Source organism: Mobula hypostoma, chromosome 11 (genome assembly GCF_963921235.1).
Source record: "Mobula hypostoma chromosome 11, sMobHyp1.1, whole genome shotgun sequence".
Lineage (NCBI taxonomy): Eukaryota > Metazoa > Chordata > Chondrichthyes > Myliobatiformes > Myliobatidae > Mobula > Mobula hypostoma.
Genome location: NC_086107.1, coordinates 115,049,999 through 115,071,188, shown reverse-complemented (window position 1 = coordinate 115,071,188; position 21,190 = coordinate 115,049,999). Strand labels below are relative to the sequence as shown.

The following is a 21,190-nucleotide window of genomic DNA, read 5'->3' as shown; positions in this document are numbered from 1 at the left end:
TGTGGTTCACTTAAACATTTATCTTGCTCACTGTTCATACAGATCAATTCAGTATATCGAGGCAGAGTAAGATAAAGCAATAACAGAATGCAGAATAAAGCGTCAGAGTTTACAGTGCAAGTGCAGGCAGACAATAGGGGTGCAAGTGGTAAATGGTCCGTCTGATCAGACAAGGAGGCGAATCAATATCTCATATCAGCGGAGTAGAAGCATCCTTGAGCCGGGTGGGTGTGATTCCCCTCCTTTGTATCTTCCGGCCGAAAGGAGGGAGAGAAGAGAGAATATCCGGGATGGATTGGGCACTTTGATTTTGTTGGATGCTTTACTGGGGCAGCGAGAAATTCGTTGGTTACCATCATTTCTGTGCAGATTATCAATTGACTGGGTGAAGAGTTGTATGGGAGATAAAAAAAACCTGTGCGGGAGGAGTTTTATAGAGAAAAAACCGTTGTACTGGGTGGGACAATTCTATTCTCTCGGCCTCAAGTATCTTGGTCCAATGGTACGAAAGATCATCACTATTGGAGACTTCTTGGACTGCAGCGATTAGCCGTGCCGCCTTCTGTGCCCTGTCACGCCCATCGCTCTCCACGAAGCGTTGCAGAGCCACGGTCTCGGCCGATGGATCTTGTAGCTGATCTCATCCACCCAGTCCGCCTGAACTGGCTACGCATGTTGGGGTAGACATATCCCTATCTCACCGGGGTTGGAGGCTCCCGGCTACCCTCACCTGTCGAAGCGGTGTTCCCGGGGTGTGGCCGCTGTCGCATGCAAACAGGTACTTGGAAAAACATGTGAGAGCTGGGTGGCAGGTGGAGACCAAAGTTGGGTGATCTGCCCCAGGGCGCAGCACGACAAGCTCGCCACCAGAGGAGTTACCCCTCCCCTGGACACCCCATGCACCCCAGCGAGAAATATAAACAGAATCCATGGGGGGGGGGGAGTTTCCGTGATGCCTTTGCATCCTTGCGTGTTTTATAGGTTTCTGTATGACGAGACGGCAGTAACGGAGCTTCTCTCTGTGTCTGACTCTGAGAGTGTGGTGACAGGACGGAGAAGAGGGAATTTCACTCTATATTCTCCCCACACACAGGTGTCCTATCGCTGGCGCTCACCGCCCACTGCTTTAATCTCGACACAGACGGACCGACCATAATCGCCACCGGGAATGGGTCCGAGTTCGGTGAGCGCGTGTTCCAGTTTGGAGACGATCGGAATAACTGGTGAGTTTGGCGGGAAATGGGAGGGTGTGGGCAAGGGTCAGCGACAAGGAGAGAGAATGACTCTGTGGAGGGGACTTCACTCTGAGTCTGTCCGGGAGTGTGTAATGGGACGGTGCAGAGTGAGTTTCCTCTGCGTCTGACTCCCGGATTGGTGTGTGATAATAGACAACAGAGAATAGATATTAGGTGCAGAAGTAGGCCATTCGGCCCTTCCAGTCAGCACCGCCATTCACTGTGATCATGGCTGATCATCCAGAATCAGTACCCCGTTCCTGCCATCTCCCCATATCCCTTGATTCCGCTATCATTAAGAGCTCTATCTAACTCTTTCTTGAAAGCATCCAGAGAATTGGCCTCCACTGACTTCTGGGACAGAGCATTCCATATATCCACCACTCTCTGGGTGAAAAAGTATTTCCTCAACTCCGTTCTAAATGGCCTACCCATTATTCTCAAATTGTGGCCCCTGGGTCTGGACTCCCCCAACATCGAGAACATGTTTCCTGCCTCTAGCGTGTCCAATCCCTTAATAATCTTATATGTTTCGATCAGATCCCCTCTCATCCTTCTAAATTCCAGTGTATACAAGCCCAGTCGCTCCAATCTTTCAACATATGACTGTCCCGCCATCCCGGGAATTAGCCTCGTGAACCTACGCTGCACTCCCTCAATAGCAAGAATGTCCTTCCTCAAATTTGGAGACCAAAGCTGTACACATTACCCCAGGTGTGGTCTCACCAGGGCCCTGTACAACTGCAGAAGGACCTCTTTGCTCCTATACTCAACTCCCCTTGTTATGAAGGCGAACATGCCATTAGTTTTCTTCACTGCCTGCTGTATCTGCATGTTTGCTTTCAGTAACTCATATACGAGAACCCCTAGATCTCGTTGTACTTCCACTTTTCCTAACGATTCTATTTAGATAATAATCTGACTTCCTGTTCTTACCACCAAAGTGGATAACCTCACATTTATCCACATTAAACTGCATCTGCCCACTCACCCAGCCTGTCCAAGTCATCCTGCATTATCACGACATCCTCCGCAAACTTCACACTGCCACCCAGCTTTGTGTCATCTGTAAATTTGCTAATGTTACTTTTAATCCCTTCATCTAAATCATTAACGTATATTGTAAATAGCTGCGGTCCCAGCATCGAGCCTTGTGGTACCCCATTAGTCACCTCCTGCCATTCTGAATCCCTACTCTTTGTTTCCTGTCGGCCAACCAATTTTCTATCCATGTCAGTACCCTACTCCCAATTCCATGTGCTCTAATTTTGCCCACTAATCTCCAATATGGGACCTTATCAAAGGCTTTCTGAAAGTCCAGGTACACTACATCCATTGGCTCTCCCTTGTCCATTTTCATATATACATCCTCAAGAAATTCCAGAAGATTAGTCAAGCATGATTTCCCCTTCGTAAATCCATACTGACTCGGACCGATCCTGTTACTGCTATCCAAATATGCCGCTATTTCATCCTGTATAATTGACTCCAGCATCTTCCCCACCACTGATGTCAGACTAACTGGTCTATAATTCCCTGTTTTCTCTGTCTCTCCTTTCTTAAAAAGTGGGATAGCATTAACTACCCTCCAGTTCTCAGGAACTGATCCTGAATCTATAGAACATTGGAAAATGATTACCAATACGTCCACAATTTCTAGAGCCACTTCCTTAAGTACCCTGGGGTGCAGACCATCAGACCCTGGGGATTTATCAGCCTTCAGTCCCATCAGTCTATCCAACACCATTTTCTGCCTAATGTGAATCTCCTTCAGTTCCTCCGTTACCCTAGGTCCTCCGGCCACTATTACATCTGGGAGATCGTTTGTGTCTTCCATAGTGAAGACAGATCCAAAGTATCTGTTCAACTCGTCTGCCATTTCCTTGTTCCCCATAATAAATTCGCCCGTTTCTGTCTTCAAGGGCCCAACTTTGGTCTTAACTAATTTTTTCCTTTCATATACCTAAAGAAGCTTTTACTAAGCTCCTTGATATTCTTGGTTAGCTTACCTTCGTATCGCATCTTTTCTCCCCGTATTGCCTTTTTAGTTATCCTCTGTTGCTCCTTAAAAGTTTCCCAGTCCTCTGGCTTCCCGCTCATCTTTGCTATGTTATACTTCTCTTTTATTTTTATACTGTCCTTGACTTCCCTTGTCAGCCACGGTCGCCCCTTACTCCCCTTAGAATCTTTCTTCCTCTTTGAAATGAACTGATCCGGCACCTTCTGTATTATTCCCAGAAATACCTGCCATTGTTGTTCCACTGTCATCCCTGCTAGGGTATCTTTCCAGTCAACTTTGGCCAGCTCCTCCTTCATGGCTTCATAATCCCCTTTGTTCAACTGTAATACTGACACTTCCGATTTTCCCTTCTGCCTCTCAAATTGTAGATTAAAACTTATCATATTATGGTCACTACCTCCTAATGGCTCCTTTACCACGAGTTCCCTAATCAAATCCGGTTCATTACACAACACTAAATCCAGAATTGCCTTCTCCCTGGTAGGCTCTAATACAAGCTGCTCTAAGAATCCATCGCTAAGGCATTGCACCATCTCCCTTTCTTGGGGTCCAGTACCAGCCTGATTTTCCCAGTCTACCTGCATGTAGAAGTCCCCTCTAACAAATGTAGCATTACCTTTGCGACATGCCAATTTTAACTCTTGATTTAACTTGCACCCTATATCCAGGCTACTGTTTGGGGGCCTGTAGATAACTCCCATCAGGTTCTTTTTGCCCTTACAATTTCTCAGTTCTATCCATACTGACTCTACATCTCCTGATTCTATGTCACCCCTCGCAAGGGACTGAATATCATTCCTCACCAACAGAGCCACCCCACCCCTTCTGCCCACCTGTCTGTCCTTTCGATAGGACGTATACCGTTGAATCTTCATTTCCCAGCCCTGGTCCTCTTGCAGCCATGTCTCTGTTATTCCTACAACATCATACTTGCCAATTTCCAACTGAGCCTCAAGCTCATCCACTTTATTTCTTATACTCCGTGCATTCATATACAATACTTTTAATCCATTACTTCCCTCATCTTTCACATCACTCTCCGTGATTTGGACACGACGTCTCAATACTGTACTCTCTTAGGCAACTGAGCCTTCTTTGCACCTAGTTTCTCGAGGAGCCCTGGGTTCCAAATGCTCTCATTTCATTTCCTGGTCACCGTGCAGACTCCATTAGTGTATTTTTCTGACGTCTCTGTGTAGATGACATCGACCAGGACGCCCTCATCGAGGGTCTTGTGCCTGGATAAACTGACTTTAGCAGGTCCGGACAGGACCCCTCTGCCCTCTGATGAGGACACACAGTATCCTCTTCTATGTTCGCCCCGATTAAGTACCTCGAGAATTTCCTCCCACGGCTCCCCATCACTTGAATACTGATCCCCAGTACTATTTCCGACTGCCGTCTTCCAGTAAGGACGCCACGTTTTGTTGTTCTCCAGTCTTCTAGCACCTCAGCTGTAGCCAGGGAGGACTAGAAATTCTGCGCCAGCTCTAAGAAGATGCCTCCCTCACACTACCACTCATCAAGATCACTAGGGAGGCTTGTCATCTGACTCTGGGAGCCTATCCACTTGCTTCCCGCTGGGAAGTTTAATCCATTCTTCTACCGCCCCCTGTTACCCAATGTCTCCTAGCCGCCCTTCCTGCGGCACTCCATCCTTCTGGCTGTCCCTCCCTCTTGTTCCTCGAAGCTGCTTTCTCTTCCTCCTGTCCCTTCCTCCTCGCAGCCCCTCCCTATCACTCATTCTTTTCCGTACCTCACTTTCCTCCCCTCCTCGCTCTCCCCTTATCTCTGCTGCCGCAGCACAGCATCCTCGCCCTTACTCTCCACTTCTCATCAGTGCTCTCTCCCCCCTGCCCATCCATCCCTCCCTTCCTTACCGCCTCTCCCACGGCTCTGTTTCCTTGCTGCTCCCTACCCACGGTGCTCCCTCCTTCCCTACTGGCGTTTATTCCTCATCACCCCACCCGTGGCTCTCCTATCCTACGCAGCGCCCCTCCTTCCGCACTGCTTCCCCGAGTCCCTGCCTGCCTCCTCTCCAGCAATGCTCTCTCTCATTCCGCTTCTCTCCCTGCCACTCATTCCTCCACGGAGCACCCACTCTCTCCACAAATCCGTACATCTCTACAGTGCGTCCTCCTCCCCATTCGTCCACCCTCGCCGCCCCACCCTCCCACCTCACTCCCCTTCCTTCTCCCTCTGATCTTGCCGCCGTCCCTCTCGTTCCTTCCTCACTGCACCTCCAAATCTCTCCGTCGTCCCTTCCTCTCCACTCCTTACCGATTCACAACTCCACCCACTCCATCCTCTGCCACCTCCGTGCTGGCCCTTCCTCTCTCCTCATTACCTTCAAGTCCTCCCTCCTCTCTCATCCCTCGACGCCGCTCCCCTCTTCCACTCTCATCCCCGTCGTCCTTCCCTCCCCGCCCTCCTCTTTCACCCCTCACAGCCCTCTCGTTCCTCCCTCTTCTGGTGCCCCGGAATTACGACTTTGCACCCTTTATCCACTCCCGCAGGATCGGAGTGACGGGAAAGGACGAGATGGGAAGCGCCATCTTACTGCGCTGCTCGATCGCAGGCGGTGACTGCCACCCCACCAACGTCACTGGTGAGTGATCCCGGAGGGCTGGTGGTGGTGACACAATGAGGGGACAGCACAAGGGAAGGGAGGGAGGTGAGGGAAGGGGGCAATGGTAGGGGTACGAGAAGTGGGAGGAAGTAAGCCGAGGGGACGAGAGCGAATTGAATAGAGGGGACAGTAGGGAAAAGAGCGAGGGGAGAGGGAGGGTGCGAAGAGAGGAGGCGAGGAGAGTGGTGGAGGGAATGCGGTAGAGGGAGTGAGAAGGAATTATGCAACGTGGAGGGTTTAGGCGAGGGGCAAGAGAGGAAGGGAAGGGGGAAATTGTTGGGCCTGGAGTTAGCGGGGACCGAGGGAGGGAGGAAGGAAGGAGGAGAGAGAGGGGCGGGAGCCGGGAGCCCGGAAGGTGGAGAGGCAAAGGAGAGGGGAGGAAGGGGAGAGAGGAGAGGCCAGGAAAGCGGAGAGTTGGATGATGGCGTGGGAGGGAGCGGACAGGAGAGGTCAGGGGAGATAAGGGGAGGCACGTGGGAGAGCAGTGGATGGAAACAAGAAAAAGGGGAGAGTTAGGGTAAGGGAAAGTGCTGGAACAGGGGAAAGAGTGAGGCGAGGGGGAGTGGAGCCGTGTGGAAAGGGAACCAAGGTGGTGGGAGAGGAGGAAATTGTCTGTGCCAGTGGCACGCGCACGCTGACGGCCGTGTCTCTCACTGTTCCCGCAGACTCCTTCAACAACACCGCCATGCTTACAATGGACTCTTCGGGGCCCCAACTGGTGGTAGGTTCCTCACGTCCCGTCCTTTCCGTCCCTACCCTACGTATCCTCGCCTCTCAGGCCCCAGCTCTCATCCCAGTCGCCCTTCCCTTTACAGCTGTACTTTGAAATTTGAACACTTCCTCCTTCGCTCCCTAAGTAGCGACCTCTCTCTTTTCCATGGCCGCTCCATCCCTCTTCAACCGCATCCTGTCAGATTCCATTCATCCCTCCTTCTTTCCACTCCCTCCCCTGCCCTCCCTTTCCTACTCCCTCCAACATTCTAGCTGCCTCGCCCTCCACCCCTCCCAAATATTCCCTTTTTTCCTACCTGTCCCTCTTTCCAGCCCGCGCCTCTCCCTCATTGGTGCTTAGCTCTCCTCCCACAAACCGTAGCCCTCTGGTGTCACTGGGGGTGGGGCGTCGAGGGCGGAAAGGCGAGGGCTTGACTGGTGATTGGAGGGAATGGGGAAGGTGCTTCTCTTGGTAACTCTCTCTCTCTCTCTCTCTCCCCGCCCCCGCCCCCCCAGGTCTGTGATCCCAACACGGTGCACGGATGCATGAGAAACACGTGGTTCCCAGGAAAATGCATCCGGTTCGGAGACCAGCTGGAAGCGGAAGCTCCGCTGGACATCGGAAAAATCGGTGAGGACAGGGGAGAGGAGGGGAGGGTCAAGGCTGGAGGGTGAAAGGAAGAATGGTCGGGGGCGGGGATGTCCAGTGGAGCTTCCTGTTCTAGAGGGTTGGGCCTGGAGAGAGTGAGTAAGGGGGTGAGGAGAGCAAGAGGAAGTAGGAGGGCCGTGAAGAGAGGGCATATTATGCAGAGAGATAATGAGGAAGAGAGAGTGGAAGATTGAATGGGAGAAATAGAGTAGGAAAAACGAAGAAAGGGAGAAGGGGAGAGATTGGTAGGGTGAGACAGAGAGGAGGAAGGAGAGAGAAGGGGAAGGGAGGAGGATAGAAGGAAAGGGGGAATGAAGGGCTAATTAAATGAGAAAGAATGGGAAAGGATAGAGTGGATTAATTAGAGGAAAGGAAGAGGAAATAGATTGGAAATAGAGAGGGGAGGGAGTGAGGTACGGGGCTGGGAAAGGGTTAAGAGAGGAAAAAGAGGTGGAAGAAGAGAGGAGTGGTGTAAGATAGACGAAGGTGAAGGGGAGACGTTTGCAGAGTGAGAAGGAATGTTTATGAGTGAGAGTTTAGGATGGATTGAGGGTAAGGAGGTCGATGGGGAGAGGAAATAAGGGAGGAGGGAGTACGGATATGACAGTAATGCCCTCCCTCGGCGCGACGCTCTCTACTTACTACAATTCCCGAGGTGCTGAGTGCCTCGCCGTCCATCCCTCTCTCATCCTCTGCCGCTCTCCCTCTCTCTGCCAGAGTGTATCCCTGAGATGGTAGATGTGGTCTTCCTCTTCGATGGGTCCAACAGTCTCACCAAAAGGGACCTGGAGGCGAACAAAAAGTTCATGTGGGATATGATACAGGCATCAGACGCCGGCATGCAGGTCGGTGACGGGGCAGGGTTCACGTCAGGAGTGGGGAGGAGAGGGAGAAAAGAGAGGATTTGGGTCTGGCAGGGGTATTAGTTTGGAGGCTGGCACAGGCTGTGAAGAGAGCACGGGGCAGTGGGGATAAATTTCGGGAGTCACACGTGGCTGTTGGGAAAGAGCGAGATAGTGGGGATAAATTTCGGGACTGACACGTGGCTGTGGGGAAAGGGCGGGACAGTGGGATTAGTTTGGGGAGTGACATGGGACTGTGGGGATAGAGCAGGTCAGTGGGGCTAGTCGAGGAAATACACAGGACTGTCTCTTTCTGTCTTCAATGAAGCCTTCATCTCTCTCCAGTTTGCCATCGTTCAATACTCTGCCTTAGTCAGAACGGAACTGAACTTTAAGACATTCCAGGAGCAACGAAGGAATCTGCATAATATCGTGCATAGCATCGAGCTGATGGAGAGTTCGACATTTACTGCAACTGGGATCAATTATACCATGTAACTAATCCTTGACCAGGAGTGTGTGACGGCAGGGTTAGAGGGAGCCTCACTGTGTGTCCGACCCCGGGATGGGGGTGGGGGGGGGGAGATGGAGGTGTGATGGGACGGTATAGAGTGAACCTCGCTCTGTGTCTGGCCCCGGGAGTGTGTAGTGGGACGTGTGCACGTTATTTCAGGCTGTGTCTAAACCCTGGAATGCGTAATGGGACAGTGTAGAGGTTATTTCACTCTGTCTGACCCTGGGAGTGTGTGCTGGGAGATTCACTCTGTGACTGACCCGGGAGTGTGTGATGGGACGGTGTGGAGGGAGTTTCACTCTGTGTCTGACCCCGAGAGTGTGTGATGGGACAGTGTGGAGGGAGTTTCATTCTGTGTCTGACCCCGGGAGTGTGTGATGGGACGGTGTGGAGGGAGCTTCACTCTGTGTCTGGCCCCGGGAGTGTGTGATAGGACGGTGTGGAGGGAACTTCACTCTGTGTCTGATCCCGGGTGTGTGTGATGGGACAGGGTGGAGGGATGTTTTTCGGTTCTGGAAATGATTCAATACCTCCCTCTCCCGACCACTAATATTTAGATGTATTTTTTTCTATTCCTGGAGTACTGTGATGCCACTGGAAAGAAGGGGGTGGTTTTGATTTAAATTAACGGGGGGGGGTGCTTCTGAGGGTGTGTGTGTGTGTGTGTGTGAGACAGAGAGAGGAGGGAGAGAGAGATAGAGTGAGAGGAAGAGATGGTGAAAGGGAAAACATATGATGCATACCTATTTGAATCGGGGGGGGGGGAAGAATGGCCTTCCCTCCTCCTATCTCTAATGTGACACTCCTCTCTCCTGTGTTGCGCAGATTCTCTGTGTTTACGGAGGACGGTGGGGCAAGAAAAGGGGCAGCGAAGCTCCTGATTGTGATCACGGATGGAGCGACCACGCCAGGAGACATCAATCTGGAGCAGGTCATCAAGAGGGCGCAGGCGGAAAAGATCACTCGCTGTGCAATTGGGGTAGGTGCCCGCTCCCCCCCCCTCCCCGTGTGTATGTGGGTGGGATGAATGTGGGACGGAGGGGAAGGTCCGTGTCGCACAGACACGGGGTCTCCGTGTGGAAAGGGAATTTTCAGTGTGGGAGGTAGAGCGAGATCAGTGAGGGAAGAAGAGGATATCTTCGTGAGGGACGGCGCGGGAATCGCTAACGGAAATATACCCAAAGATTTGGTCTTCACAGCCTTTGTCGCAACGAATCCTACAATCTGGCGGAAGAAGTTCGTCGTCGTTTCAGTTCTTAAAGGCCCTCTTTCATTCTGACACTATACCTTCGGAGCCTATATTCTCACAGTAGTGAAAACATCCTCTCTATGTCCACTCTATCCAGGCCATTAAGTATGTGGGAGGTTTCAATGAGAATTCCCTCCCTGCCATGAATATCGATTTCTCCTTCCGGTGAACAAATTCCCCTTCCCTTCCCCTACTCCCCATTGCCACCTTTCAGTTCTTCCCACCTGCCTATTACTTCCCCCTGGGTCCTCTCCTCTTTCCATTTCTCCTATGGTCCGCTCTCCTCTTCTATCAGATTCTTTCCTCTCCAGCCCTGGACTTTTTCCACCCGTCTGTCTTCACCTATCACGTTACAGCTAGCCTTTTCCCCTCCTCCGCCCCACCTTCTTAATTCAGTCATCTTCCCCCTTCCATCTCAGTTCTGAAGAAGACCGAACGTCGACTGTTTACTCTTTTCAATAGATGGAGCCTGACTGCTGAATTCCTCTAGCATTTATGTGTATTTTGTGCATTTTCATTAACCCTACTCGCCAAGGCTATCTCGTGTTCCTTTCCACCTGTCTTAAGTCTCTTTTTAACCTTCTTTCCAGCTACCTTTTAACTCTTCGGAGCCTTGTCTGTTGTTTGCTTCCTAAACCTCAAGTGACCTCAAGCGCTGCGACAGCTCTGTAAAACACATGCCACGCTTGGAGGGCTGCATTCATTTCTAGTCGCCTCATTATAGGAAAGATGTGAAAACTTCGGAGGGGGCGCAGAGCAGATTTACCAGGATGTTGCCTGGTAAACACGTCTTAAGGGATTGATTGAGCAAAGTTCAAGATTCAAGTTTAGTTATCACATGTACATCGAAACATACAATGAAATGTGCCTCTTGCGTTAACAGCCGACATATCCAAGGATGTGCTGGGGGCATCCCGTAAATGTTGCTATACATCCCCGCGTCAAGATAGCATGCTCACAATCCTTGGTAGAACAATGCAGAACACACACACACACACACACACACACACACACAGGCACGGGCACGCAAAGACAGACACACACACACACACACACACACACACACACACACACACACACACAGGCACGCGCACGCGCGCGCACACGCACACACAGGCACACGCACGCACACACACACGCGCGCGCATACACACACACACACACACACACACACACACACACACGCGCGCGCGCGCACAGGATGCAACAAACAACACTGCAACAGCAAAACACGCCGAATTCCTCCTCCTTACCCATGCACATACACAGTCCCCTCACCCCAGACTCCAGTTCGTATGCTTCGGCATCGACCCTGCAGCTTCGGAGTCGAACGCCAATACGTCGATATTGGGCTTTCCACTTCTCCAGCCAACCCACAGAGATTCGCAGATCCGGTACTCCGGCCGACGGACCTCCACTTCCGGACTTCCAATTCGATGGCCTCGATCGTCGCCATCAAACACAGGACCTCCGATCACCGTACACAGGCGTCGAAATGCGGACTCGTCGATGCCGGCCCCTGAAACGCTAGGCTTCGAACTCTGGTCTCACCGATTCCCGAAACCACTTAGCTCCGGCAGCATCGGACCTCGTTGCTCCAGCAGCGTGGAACTCGCACTCTGGAGCCCGCCGAGATTTCGCTGCTGGCGGAACTACCAGCTTTCGTTCACGCTGGTCTGTCAGCCCAAAGTCCGGTTAAACATCCCGTCTCTGCACTGGGATATCCTATGCCTGCGTTGCGTCGGCGTTCTTCAAACGCGTAGCGGAGATTTAGGAACCAAAATTCCGGCAACACCTCTAATTCCTCTCATTCTCCCTTATAACTGTCCCCAGAATCCTAACATGATCCTTAACTCCACTTACTCAAAAACACGAAAGGACAATTAAATGTCAGCGGCGACCGCAGCAGAGCATCTGGAGCAAAAGCTACAGTTTTCTCTTTGGAGAGAAGGAGGACGAGAGGCGACTTGACAGAGATGTATAAGATGATAAGAGGCATAGATAGAGTGGACAGCCAGTACCCTTTCCCCCGGGGGAGGGGGCATAATTTTAAGATGTTTTCTCGAATATATAGGGGAATGTCAGATGTAAATGTTTTACACAGGGCGTGGTAAGTGCATGGAACGCCCTGCCATGGCTGGCGGTCGAGACAGATACATTGCTGACATTTAAAAGACTCTTCGATACGCACGGATGAAAGGAAGATTGCTTTATCTAGAAGTAGGTTAAAAGTTCGGCACAACACATACAGTACTAGGCTGTTCTGTTCTGTGCTTTCCTCTTCTTCTTGACTATATGTTCCTCATCTCACCGTACCATCCTTTTCATGCCTCAATGGAACAAACATCAAGAATTCCTCGAAAATACTCCTTAACCAACCTCCATATTTCCTTGGTTCATTTCCTTGGTTCATTTCCTTGACAGTATCTGCTCCCAATTTACACTCACAAGTTCCTACCTGATTCGTCGTACCCCAGTTAAATATTTTCACATGCCGTCTGTTCCGATCCTTGTAAAGGTCATGGCGTTGTGGTCACTGACTCCAAAACGTCTCCTGACCTGATTAATTGCCTAGTAACCGATCCAGTATAGTCTGTACTCGAGTCGGCCTGTCTACACGTTGTGTCAAGAATCGTTTCTGGACGCATCTGCAAATTCAATTTGATCTAATCCTCTTGCCCTATGGAGGTGCAAATCAATATTTGGGAAGTGGAAGTCACCCTATAACCCTGTTATTTTTCATCTTTCCCAACACAAGAAATTCTGCAGATGCTACAAAATTGAGCAACACATACAAACTGCTGGAGGAACTCAACCGATTAGGCAGCATCTATGAGGGGAATTAATAGATACATTTTCATGAAGATTTGAAAGGAATGGGCGGGTCAGAATAAGAAGGCGGGGAGGGGGGTACAAGTTGGCAGGTGATAGGTGAGACGAGATGAGGGACATGGGTCGTGCATGGATATAGGGAGAGGAGTTGTCGTACGAAGCTGCAGAAAGAGATAAAGGGAAGAAGAGTTCTAAAATTTGCTATATAATATTGCTATCTATAAGCGGCTATGTGCGGAGCCAAAAGAGGTGGGGAGATTTTGAATAATTTCTTTTCTTCGGTATTCACTAAGGAGAAGGATATTGAATTGTGTAAGGTAAAGGAAACAAGTAGGGTAGTTATGGAAAGTATGACGATTAAAGAAGAGGAAGTACTGGCACTTTTAAGGAATATAAAAGTGGATAAGTCTCCAGGTCCAGACAAGTTATTCCCCAGGACCTTGAGGGAAGTTAGTGTAGAAATAGCAGGGGCTCTGACGGAAATATTTCAAATGTCATTAGAAACGGGGATGGTGCCGGAGGATTGGCGTATTGCTCATGTTGTTCCATTGTTTAAAAAGGGTTCTAAGAGTAAACCTGGCAGTTATCGGCCTGTGAGTTTGACGTCAGTGGTGGATAAATTTATGGAAAGTATTCTTAGAGATGGTATATATAATTATCTGGATAGATAGGGTCTGATTAGGAACAGTCAACATGGGTTTGTGCGTGGAAGGTCATGTTTGACAAATCTTACTGAATTTTTTGATAAGGTTACTAAGAAAGTTAACGAGGGTAAAACGGTGGATGTTGTCTATATGGACTTCAGTAAGGCCTTTGGCAAGGTTCCACACGGAAAGTTAGTTAGGAAGGTTCAATCATTAGGTATTAATATTGAAGCAGTAAAATTGATCCAGCAGTGAGTAGTGGTGGATAACTGTGTGTCAGATTGGAGGACGGTATGTAACGGTGTTCCTCAAGGATCTGTACTGGGTCCAATGTTGTTTGTCACATACATTAATGATCTGGATGATGGGGTGGTAAATTGGATTAGTAATTATTCAGATGATACTAAGATAGGTGGAGTTGTGGATGATGTGGTAGGTTTTCAAAACTTGCAGAGAGATTTAGGGCAGTTAGAAGAGTGGGCTGCAAGATGGCAGATGGAGTTTAATGCTGAAAAATGTGAGGTGCTACATTTTGGTAGAACTAATCAAAATAGGACATACATGGTAAACGGTAGGGCATTAAAGAATGCTGTAGAACAGAGGGATCTAGTAATAAGGGTGCATAGTTCTCTGAAGATGGAATCTCATGTGGACAGAGCGGTGAAGAAATCTTTTGGTTTGCTTGCCTTTATAAATCAGAGCATTGAGTATAAGAACACACATCAAAGTTGCTGGTGAACGCAGCAGGCCAGGCAGCATCTCTAGGAAGAGGTACAGTCGACGTTTCGGGCCGAGACCCTTCGTCAGGACTAACTGAAGGAAGAGTGAGTAAGAGATATGAAAGTTGGAGGGGGAGGGGGAGATCAGAATCGATGGATCTCCCCCTCCCCCTCCAACTTTCAAATCTCTTACTCACTCTTCCTTCAGTTAGTCCTGACGAAGGGTCTCGGCCCGAAACGTCGACTGTACCTCTTCCTAGAGATGCTGCCTGGCCTGCTGCGTTCACCAGCAACTTTGATGTGTGTTGCTTGAATTTCCAGCATCTGCAGAATTCCTGTTGATTGAGTATAGGAGTTGGGACGTAATGTTGAATTTGTATAAGGCATTGTTAAGGCCAAATCTGGAGTATTCTGTGCAGTTCTGGTCACCGAATTATAGGAAAGATGTCAATAAAATTGACAGAGTACAGAGGAGGTTTACTAAAATGTTGCCTGGGTTTCATCTCTTAAGTTACAGAGAAAGGTTGAACAAGGCAGGTCTTTATTCTTTGGAGCATAGAAGGTTGAGGGGGGACCTGATAGAGGTTTTTTGAAGTATGAGGGGGATTGATAGAGTTGACGTGGTTAGAGTGGGGAAGATTCAAACAAGAGGACATGGGTTGAGAATTACAGGACAAAAGTTTAGGGGTAACATGAGGGGGAACTTCTTTACTCAGAGAGTGGTAGCTGTGTGGAACGAGCTTCCAGCAGAAGTGGTTAAGGCAGGTTCTATGTTGTCATTTAAAGTTAAATTGGATAGCTATATGGACAGGAAAGGAATGGATGGTTATGGGCTGAGTGCAGGTCGGTGGGACTAGGATAGGGTAAGAGTTCGGCACGGACTAGAAGGGCCGAGATGGCCTGTTGCCGTGCTGTAATTGTTATATAGCTATATATGGTTATATGGTTAATAGAGGACTTTGGGAGAAATGAAAGGAGGAGGAGCGCCAGCGGGAGATAATGGACAGATGAGGAGAAGAGAGGGGGTGAAAGGGTAACCAGCCAGAGTAATGAACAACGAAGAAAGGGATGGAGGGGCAGAAATTACTGGAAGTTAGAGAAATTGATGTTTATACCGTCAGGTTAGAGGCTACCCACACAGAATCTGAGATGTTGCTTCTCCGACATAAGCTTGGTCTCACTTTGGCTAGAGGAGGCCATGCACAGGCATATCGGAATGTGAATGGGAAGTCGAATTGAAATGGTTCGCCACCGGGAGATCTGCCTTTTGTGGCGCATCCGTAGCGGTAGCATTGGATGACCACGAGCGACTCGCAGGTGTAGTCTCGCCTCACCTGGAATGACTATTTGGAGCCCTGACTGGTGGTGAGAAAGGAGGTGTAGGGGCGCGTCACTCTTGCCGGGGTAAGTGCCAGGCAAACATCAGAGGCGAGGGAAGGGTGATCCCTATTAAATATGAAGGAGAGCAGAGGGGAAAGATATGCTTAGTGGTAGAATCACGTTGAAGATGCTGGAATCGTCTGCCGTCACACCAAACGGATAGAGATCCCTATGTTCTTACCTACCATCTCTAGAGCCTCAGTATCCCGCACGGCATTCTCCAGTAGGTAATCCCGCCACGATATCCTTCCTTTTTGCAGCTGTGACACGATCCCTGATTACTAACGCCATTCCTCTCCCCTGTGAAACTGAAACCTTGAGCCCGTTTCTAATTCTGCCCTTTTCACAGGTTGGAAATAGTTTCGAGAGTGGCAGCAAGGGTCTGACGGAGTTGACATTAATCGCCTCGTCCCCCAGTTATCTGATCAAGGTGAAAGATTACAGTGAGCTGCAATCTGTCTTCCAGGATCTCAAGTCCAAAATCTACGAGATCGAGGGTGAGGACTCAAAACGAGGATGTGGCTTCACACGGGACACCGGGGTCCCTCTCGCTCCCTCCAACTTCGTCCAAGTCTACTTTTCCCGTCCCTTTCCGCCTTTTCCTTGCTGTCGCCCTCTAGCCATTCCTCACCAACAGTCCCTCACCCACCCTTCCCGGCACCTCCGTCTCTCTCTTACCGCCCACCACCCTCTCCCTGCCCGCTCATTCCCTCTCCCCTTCACCTTTTGCCCCTCTCCCTCTCTCCTCGCTCCACTCCCTACTCTCCTCACTCATCTTCCATTCACTCTTCGCCCCCTCCCCTCTCCATAAACCCCATACCCTCCCCCTCTACTCCCCTCCTCCCACTTTCTTTATCAATCTCCCTCTTTTTCTCTCTCCCTGCCCTGCCCTCCCACTCTACCCCATCCCACATTCCGTGAATCTTCCCCTCCTCCACCAGGTCGATTCTCCTCCCATAACCCTGCTCTCCCCCGCACTCACCTGCGTCCTAACAGTTTGTGAGCCCTCGCCATCTCTCACTTCCTTTCTTCATCCCCTCCCCTACCGTTTACCCTCAACTACCCGATCCCTCTCCCACGCCATGCCCCCATGACATTACGCTGTTTTCCACAGGAACGCAATCCTCCAGCGAGAGTTCCTTCGAGATGGAGATGTCCCAGGTGGGATTTAGCGTCCTCTTCAACGAGGTGAGAGCCCTTCCGCCCCTCTGCACCTGCTGACCCCTCAGAAGAATGAAATCCGCTCCCCAGTCTTCTCAGATCGATGGGGAATATCTCTCAGAGGAGTGACTCTGGAAGCCACCACTCTGATTCCTAAAATAAGGAAAACAGACCCTTTCCCCATCTGAACCTGTCCCATTTGCCTGAGTTTAACCCTTTCCCCATCTGAACCTGTCCCATTTGCCTGAGTTTAACCCTTTCCCCATCTGAGGCTGTCCCATTTGCCTGAGTTTAACCCTTTCCCCATCTGAACCTGTCCCATTTGCCTGAGTTTAACCCTTTCCCCATCTGAACCTGTCCCATTTGCCTGAGTTTAACCCTTTCCCCATCTGAGGCTGTCCCATTTGCCTGAGTTTAACCCTTTCCCCATCTGAGGCTGTCCCATTTGCCTGAGTTATCTGAACCTGTCTCATTTGCCTGAGTTTAACCCTTTCCCCATCTGAACCTGTCCTATTTGCCTGAGTTTAAGCCTTTCCCCATCTGAGGCTGTCCCATTTGCCTGAGTTTATCCCTTTCCCCATCTGAATCTGTCCCATTTGCCTGAGTTTAACCCATCCCCTTCTGAGCCAATCCCATTTGACCCAGTTGAGCCCAAATTTCCAATTGATGTACCCGTCTCTCTCCACGGGAGGCCACTTTTAATCAATGATAATTAGTTTATATTGGTCTCCTTCAGTGCTTCTCTGTTTTCTTTCTTGATGCTGATTGGCGGGTGGGCGATATGTTACTTTCTGGGGCGAGGGAGGGGTTTGGTGTTTGATGGTATTACCGCTGTTTGATTGCGTGGGAGGGGTTAGGGTGGGTTAGGGTTTGATGTTTTAGCTGCCGTGTCCGAGCTGGCTATCAGATAGTTTTCGTGCGAGTGAGAAGGTTGGGGCGAGTTGGCGAGCATTGTTTCTTATTCTTTTTCGTGCGGGCGGGGGAACCATGTTTTTTTTTCTGTATTTTGTGGCTATCTGGGGAAAATTAATCTCAGAGTTGTATTCTGCGTATATTCTTGATAATAAAAGGAAGCTTTGAACCTTTGTCCAAAAGGCAAGGTCTCCTGATGGCCACACATTATAATTCGAATTCCTATTCACATTCTGACATACTTGTCCATAGCTTCATCTACTGCCACGATTATCCAAACTCAATTTAGAGAGGCAACATCTCATATACTTTCCGTGTAGCCACCGTCCTGATGGCGTGAAATTCAATTTCTCTAAAGGAGTATCTCTCCCCCTACATTTTCTCCTTCTCCATTCTCCGGTCTGGCCCTTCTCTCACTCCTTTTCTTCGCCTTAGTTGTCTATCACCTCCCTCTAGTTCTGCTCTTCTGTCCCTCTCTCCCATTGACCAACCACCTCTTCCCCAGTCTCTTCCGTTCGGTTCCCAACCACCCCCCCCCAACAATTCTAGTTTAAACTCTCCCCGGTAGCCTTAGCAACCCCTCCCCCCCCCCCAGCCAGGATATTGGTCCCCCTGGGATTCAAGTGCAACAAGTTCTTTTTGTACAGGTCACATCCGTCCCAAAAGAGGTCCAAATGATCCAGAAATCTGAATCCCTGCTCCCTGCTCCAATCCCTCAGCCACGCATTTATCCTCCACCTCATTCTATTCCTATACTCACTGTCGCTTGGCACAGGCAGTAACCTTGAGATTACTACCTTTTTTTTGTCCTGTTTCTCAACTTCCTTCCTAACTCCCTGTAGTCTGTTTTCAGCACCGCTTCCCTTTGCCTACCTATGTTATTGGTACCAATATGTACCACGACCTCTGGTTGTTCTCCCTCCCACTGCAGGATATCTTGGACGCGATCTGAAAAATCCCGGACCCTGGCACCTGAGAGGCAAACTACCATCCGGGTTTCTTTTCTGCATCCACAGAATCGCCTGTCTGATCCCCTAACTATAGAGTCCCCTGTCACTTCTGCCTTCTTCCTTTCCCTACCCTTCTGAGCCACAGGGCCAGACTCTGCGCTAGAGGCGCGGCCACTGTTGCTTCCCCCAGGTAGGCCGTCACACCCTCCCAACAGTACTCACACAAGAGTATTGATTGTCAAGGGGTACAGCCACAGGGGTACTCTGTAGTACCTGACTCTTCCCCTTCCCTCTCCTAATTGTGACCCACTTGTCTGTCTCCCGTGGTCCTGGTGTGACCACCTGATTACAACTCCTTTCTATCACCTCCTCGCTCTCCCTGACCAGACGAAGGTCATTGAGCTGCATCTCCAGTTCCCTAATACAGTCCCTTAGGAGCTGCAGCTCGACGCATCGGGTGCAGGTATGGCCGTCCGGGAGGCTGGGAGACTGCAGGACCTCCCACATCCGACACCGAGCAGTAAAAAACCGGCCTCACACACATACTACTACTTTCCGCAATTAACACAGGTAAGTCTACCTCACCTCGTTACCGCCTAAGCCCGTTGAGCCAAAGCCCTCTCACTCTGCTACCTCTCACTCCGCTGCCCGCTGGATATGACGGACTTCTTTTTAAATTTTTCCCGCTCTACTGGCCGACGTCACGCGCCTGCGCAGTCTTGCCTCTCTGTTACCCCAAGTAGTAAAAATGCCTTCGCTCCGGAAATCCCTAGCTGTTCACCCGCAGCCCTCTTCCTCCGAATCTTGTGGAAAAAGCCTGTTTGCTTTCACCCTCTGTACGTCTCTAACCCTAACCTTCTCTGTAAGTCAGACCCTCAAATCTCGGCAAATTCATGGTGAATCTCCTCCGGACTGTTTCTAGCTTAATGGCATGTTTCCCTATAGCAGTGCGACCAGAACTGAAAACAAAGTGCGGCCTCTCAAAGTGCAGCTCAAAACTGAACAACTGCAACACGATATCTCGAATCCTGTACTCAGTACCCTGACTGATGAAGGCCGCGTGCGAAATCCCTTCTTCGCCGCTCTGTTGGCCCTTTCAGGGAACCATGTATATAAATGTTCTATATTCAAATGCGGGAAGATCCCGTCGCCCAGAATCACATCTAGTAACTTTCCCCACCACTGATGTTAGACTTATCGGCCTGCATTTCCCTGTCGTGTCCTTACAGCCCTTCTTGAATAAAGCTACAATGTTTGCCCTCCTCTCTCTCGCCTCTGATTAGCCAAGATATAGATACCTTTGCCGGGATGCCAAAAAGTTCATTCCTGCCGTCCCGTGCTTACACACTTACACAGAACAAGTCCAGAAGTCCAAAGTAACTTTATTATCGCAGTATATATATGTCACCAGGTACAACTCTGAGATTGATTTGTGTGAGCATTCACAGTCAATACAAAGAAACACCATCAAATGATGGCAACAGAGAGAAGAGAACCTGGTCCGGATGGCGGGGTACCTTGTTGTTGTATGCGGTTTCACCGAACACCGCTCCTTGTAGATGTGCCCAGCGGTGGGAAGATGGGATCACAGCTGCAGAGAGTGCGAGGAAGCGAACACAACTACGACCATCACCCTTAGGTGCCGCACCCTTCCCTTTAAGTACCCACCGCAGAAGTATTTCGGCTTCCCTTCGCCGGGGCCAGTTCCGAGTACCGGAACTCCGTCAGCTACCAGTGCTGCGAGATCCTCGATACCAGAGAGGATGGGAAAAGAAAGACTTACCCCACCTTCTGAAAGAGCGACCGGGGCGATAAGTGCTGGCGTCCCCTGCACCTTGTCGAGGGACACTTATGATTGGGTGAAAGAGACTGCAGTCTGCCTCATTTGAAAAGGCGATTGGGATAGCTGAAAAATGCTGGCATTTGTTCATCTTCTCGAGGGTCGATTGGCGATGGGCTCTGTACTGGCAAGATACTTGCATTCTCAAGGGCAACTGGGGATGAACAATAAACGTTGACATCCCTTTCCCCTCCCACCCCGCTATAGCCTCGATGGGATGAATGCTAGCATTCCCGAAAACTGACTCCCTCTCTCTCCTCCCTTTCCAGGACTCCGTCATCCTGGGCGCCGTGGGGGCCTATGACTGGTCTGGAGGCCTGGTCGAGATTCACGACGAGAAGAGGACCTTCATTAACGTCTCCAAGAGTCACCGCGACATGAAGAACTCCTACCTAGGTAACGATACAGAACGACTGGGGTGGGCGGGTCGTGCAGGGGAGGTGGGAGTGGTGATGGGGGGCAGGGGAAAAGAAGCCGCGGCGGAACTGTGTCGGGTTCATGGAGAGATCCAGTGACTGGACTGGAAGGTAAGGAGAGCAGAGGAACGGGCTAGGGAGGGGAGACACGAGTTTACATTGTCACCCCTCCGATCTTCCCCGACCCTGCAGTCTCTCCCTCCCCTACACCCCTCACGTCTCCACACTTCCTACCAACCCGTCTCTGCGAACCTTGCCTCCCCACACTCCTTTCGTCTCTGTAACACCCTCTCTCCTAGACATCCTTTCTACGACACCGTGCCTTCTCCTCTCTGTGCCTTTATCCCTTCCCTACTCACCTACCCGTCTGTCACTCCCTCCCTCGCTACACTCTTCCTCACCTGTACACATCTTTCTCTCAATTCAATGATTCAGTCGTTCAATTTAATATCAGAGAATGTATACAGTATACAACCGGAAATTCTTA

General features: G+C 50.1%; 1 protein-coding gene across 9 annotated transcripts in view; it reads left to right on the top strand.

Annotated features, from left to right (window-relative positions):
* LOC134354155 (integrin alpha-M-like) overlaps positions 1–21,190 on the top strand; it is a 67,461-nt gene that overhangs the window by 25,934 nt on the left and 20,337 nt on the right. For all 9 annotated transcript variants that reach the window (XM_063062987.1, XM_063062984.1, XM_063062986.1 and 6 more), the window contains 10 exons: positions 1,094–1,223; positions 5,772–5,863; positions 6,550–6,605; positions 7,112–7,226; positions 7,962–8,089; positions 8,432–8,580; positions 9,426–9,579; positions 15,774–15,921; positions 16,539–16,612; positions 20,557–20,683. In XM_063062987.1, coding sequence (XP_062919057.1) covers positions 1,094–1,223; positions 5,772–5,863; positions 6,550–6,605; positions 7,112–7,226; positions 7,962–8,089; positions 8,432–8,580; positions 9,426–9,579; positions 15,774–15,921; positions 16,539–16,612; positions 20,557–20,683 — 1,173 coding nt within the window. The remainder of the gene's footprint in view (positions 1–1,093; positions 1,224–5,771; positions 5,864–6,549; positions 6,606–7,111; positions 7,227–7,961; positions 8,090–8,431; positions 8,581–9,425; positions 9,580–15,773; positions 15,922–16,538; positions 16,613–20,556; positions 20,684–21,190) is intronic.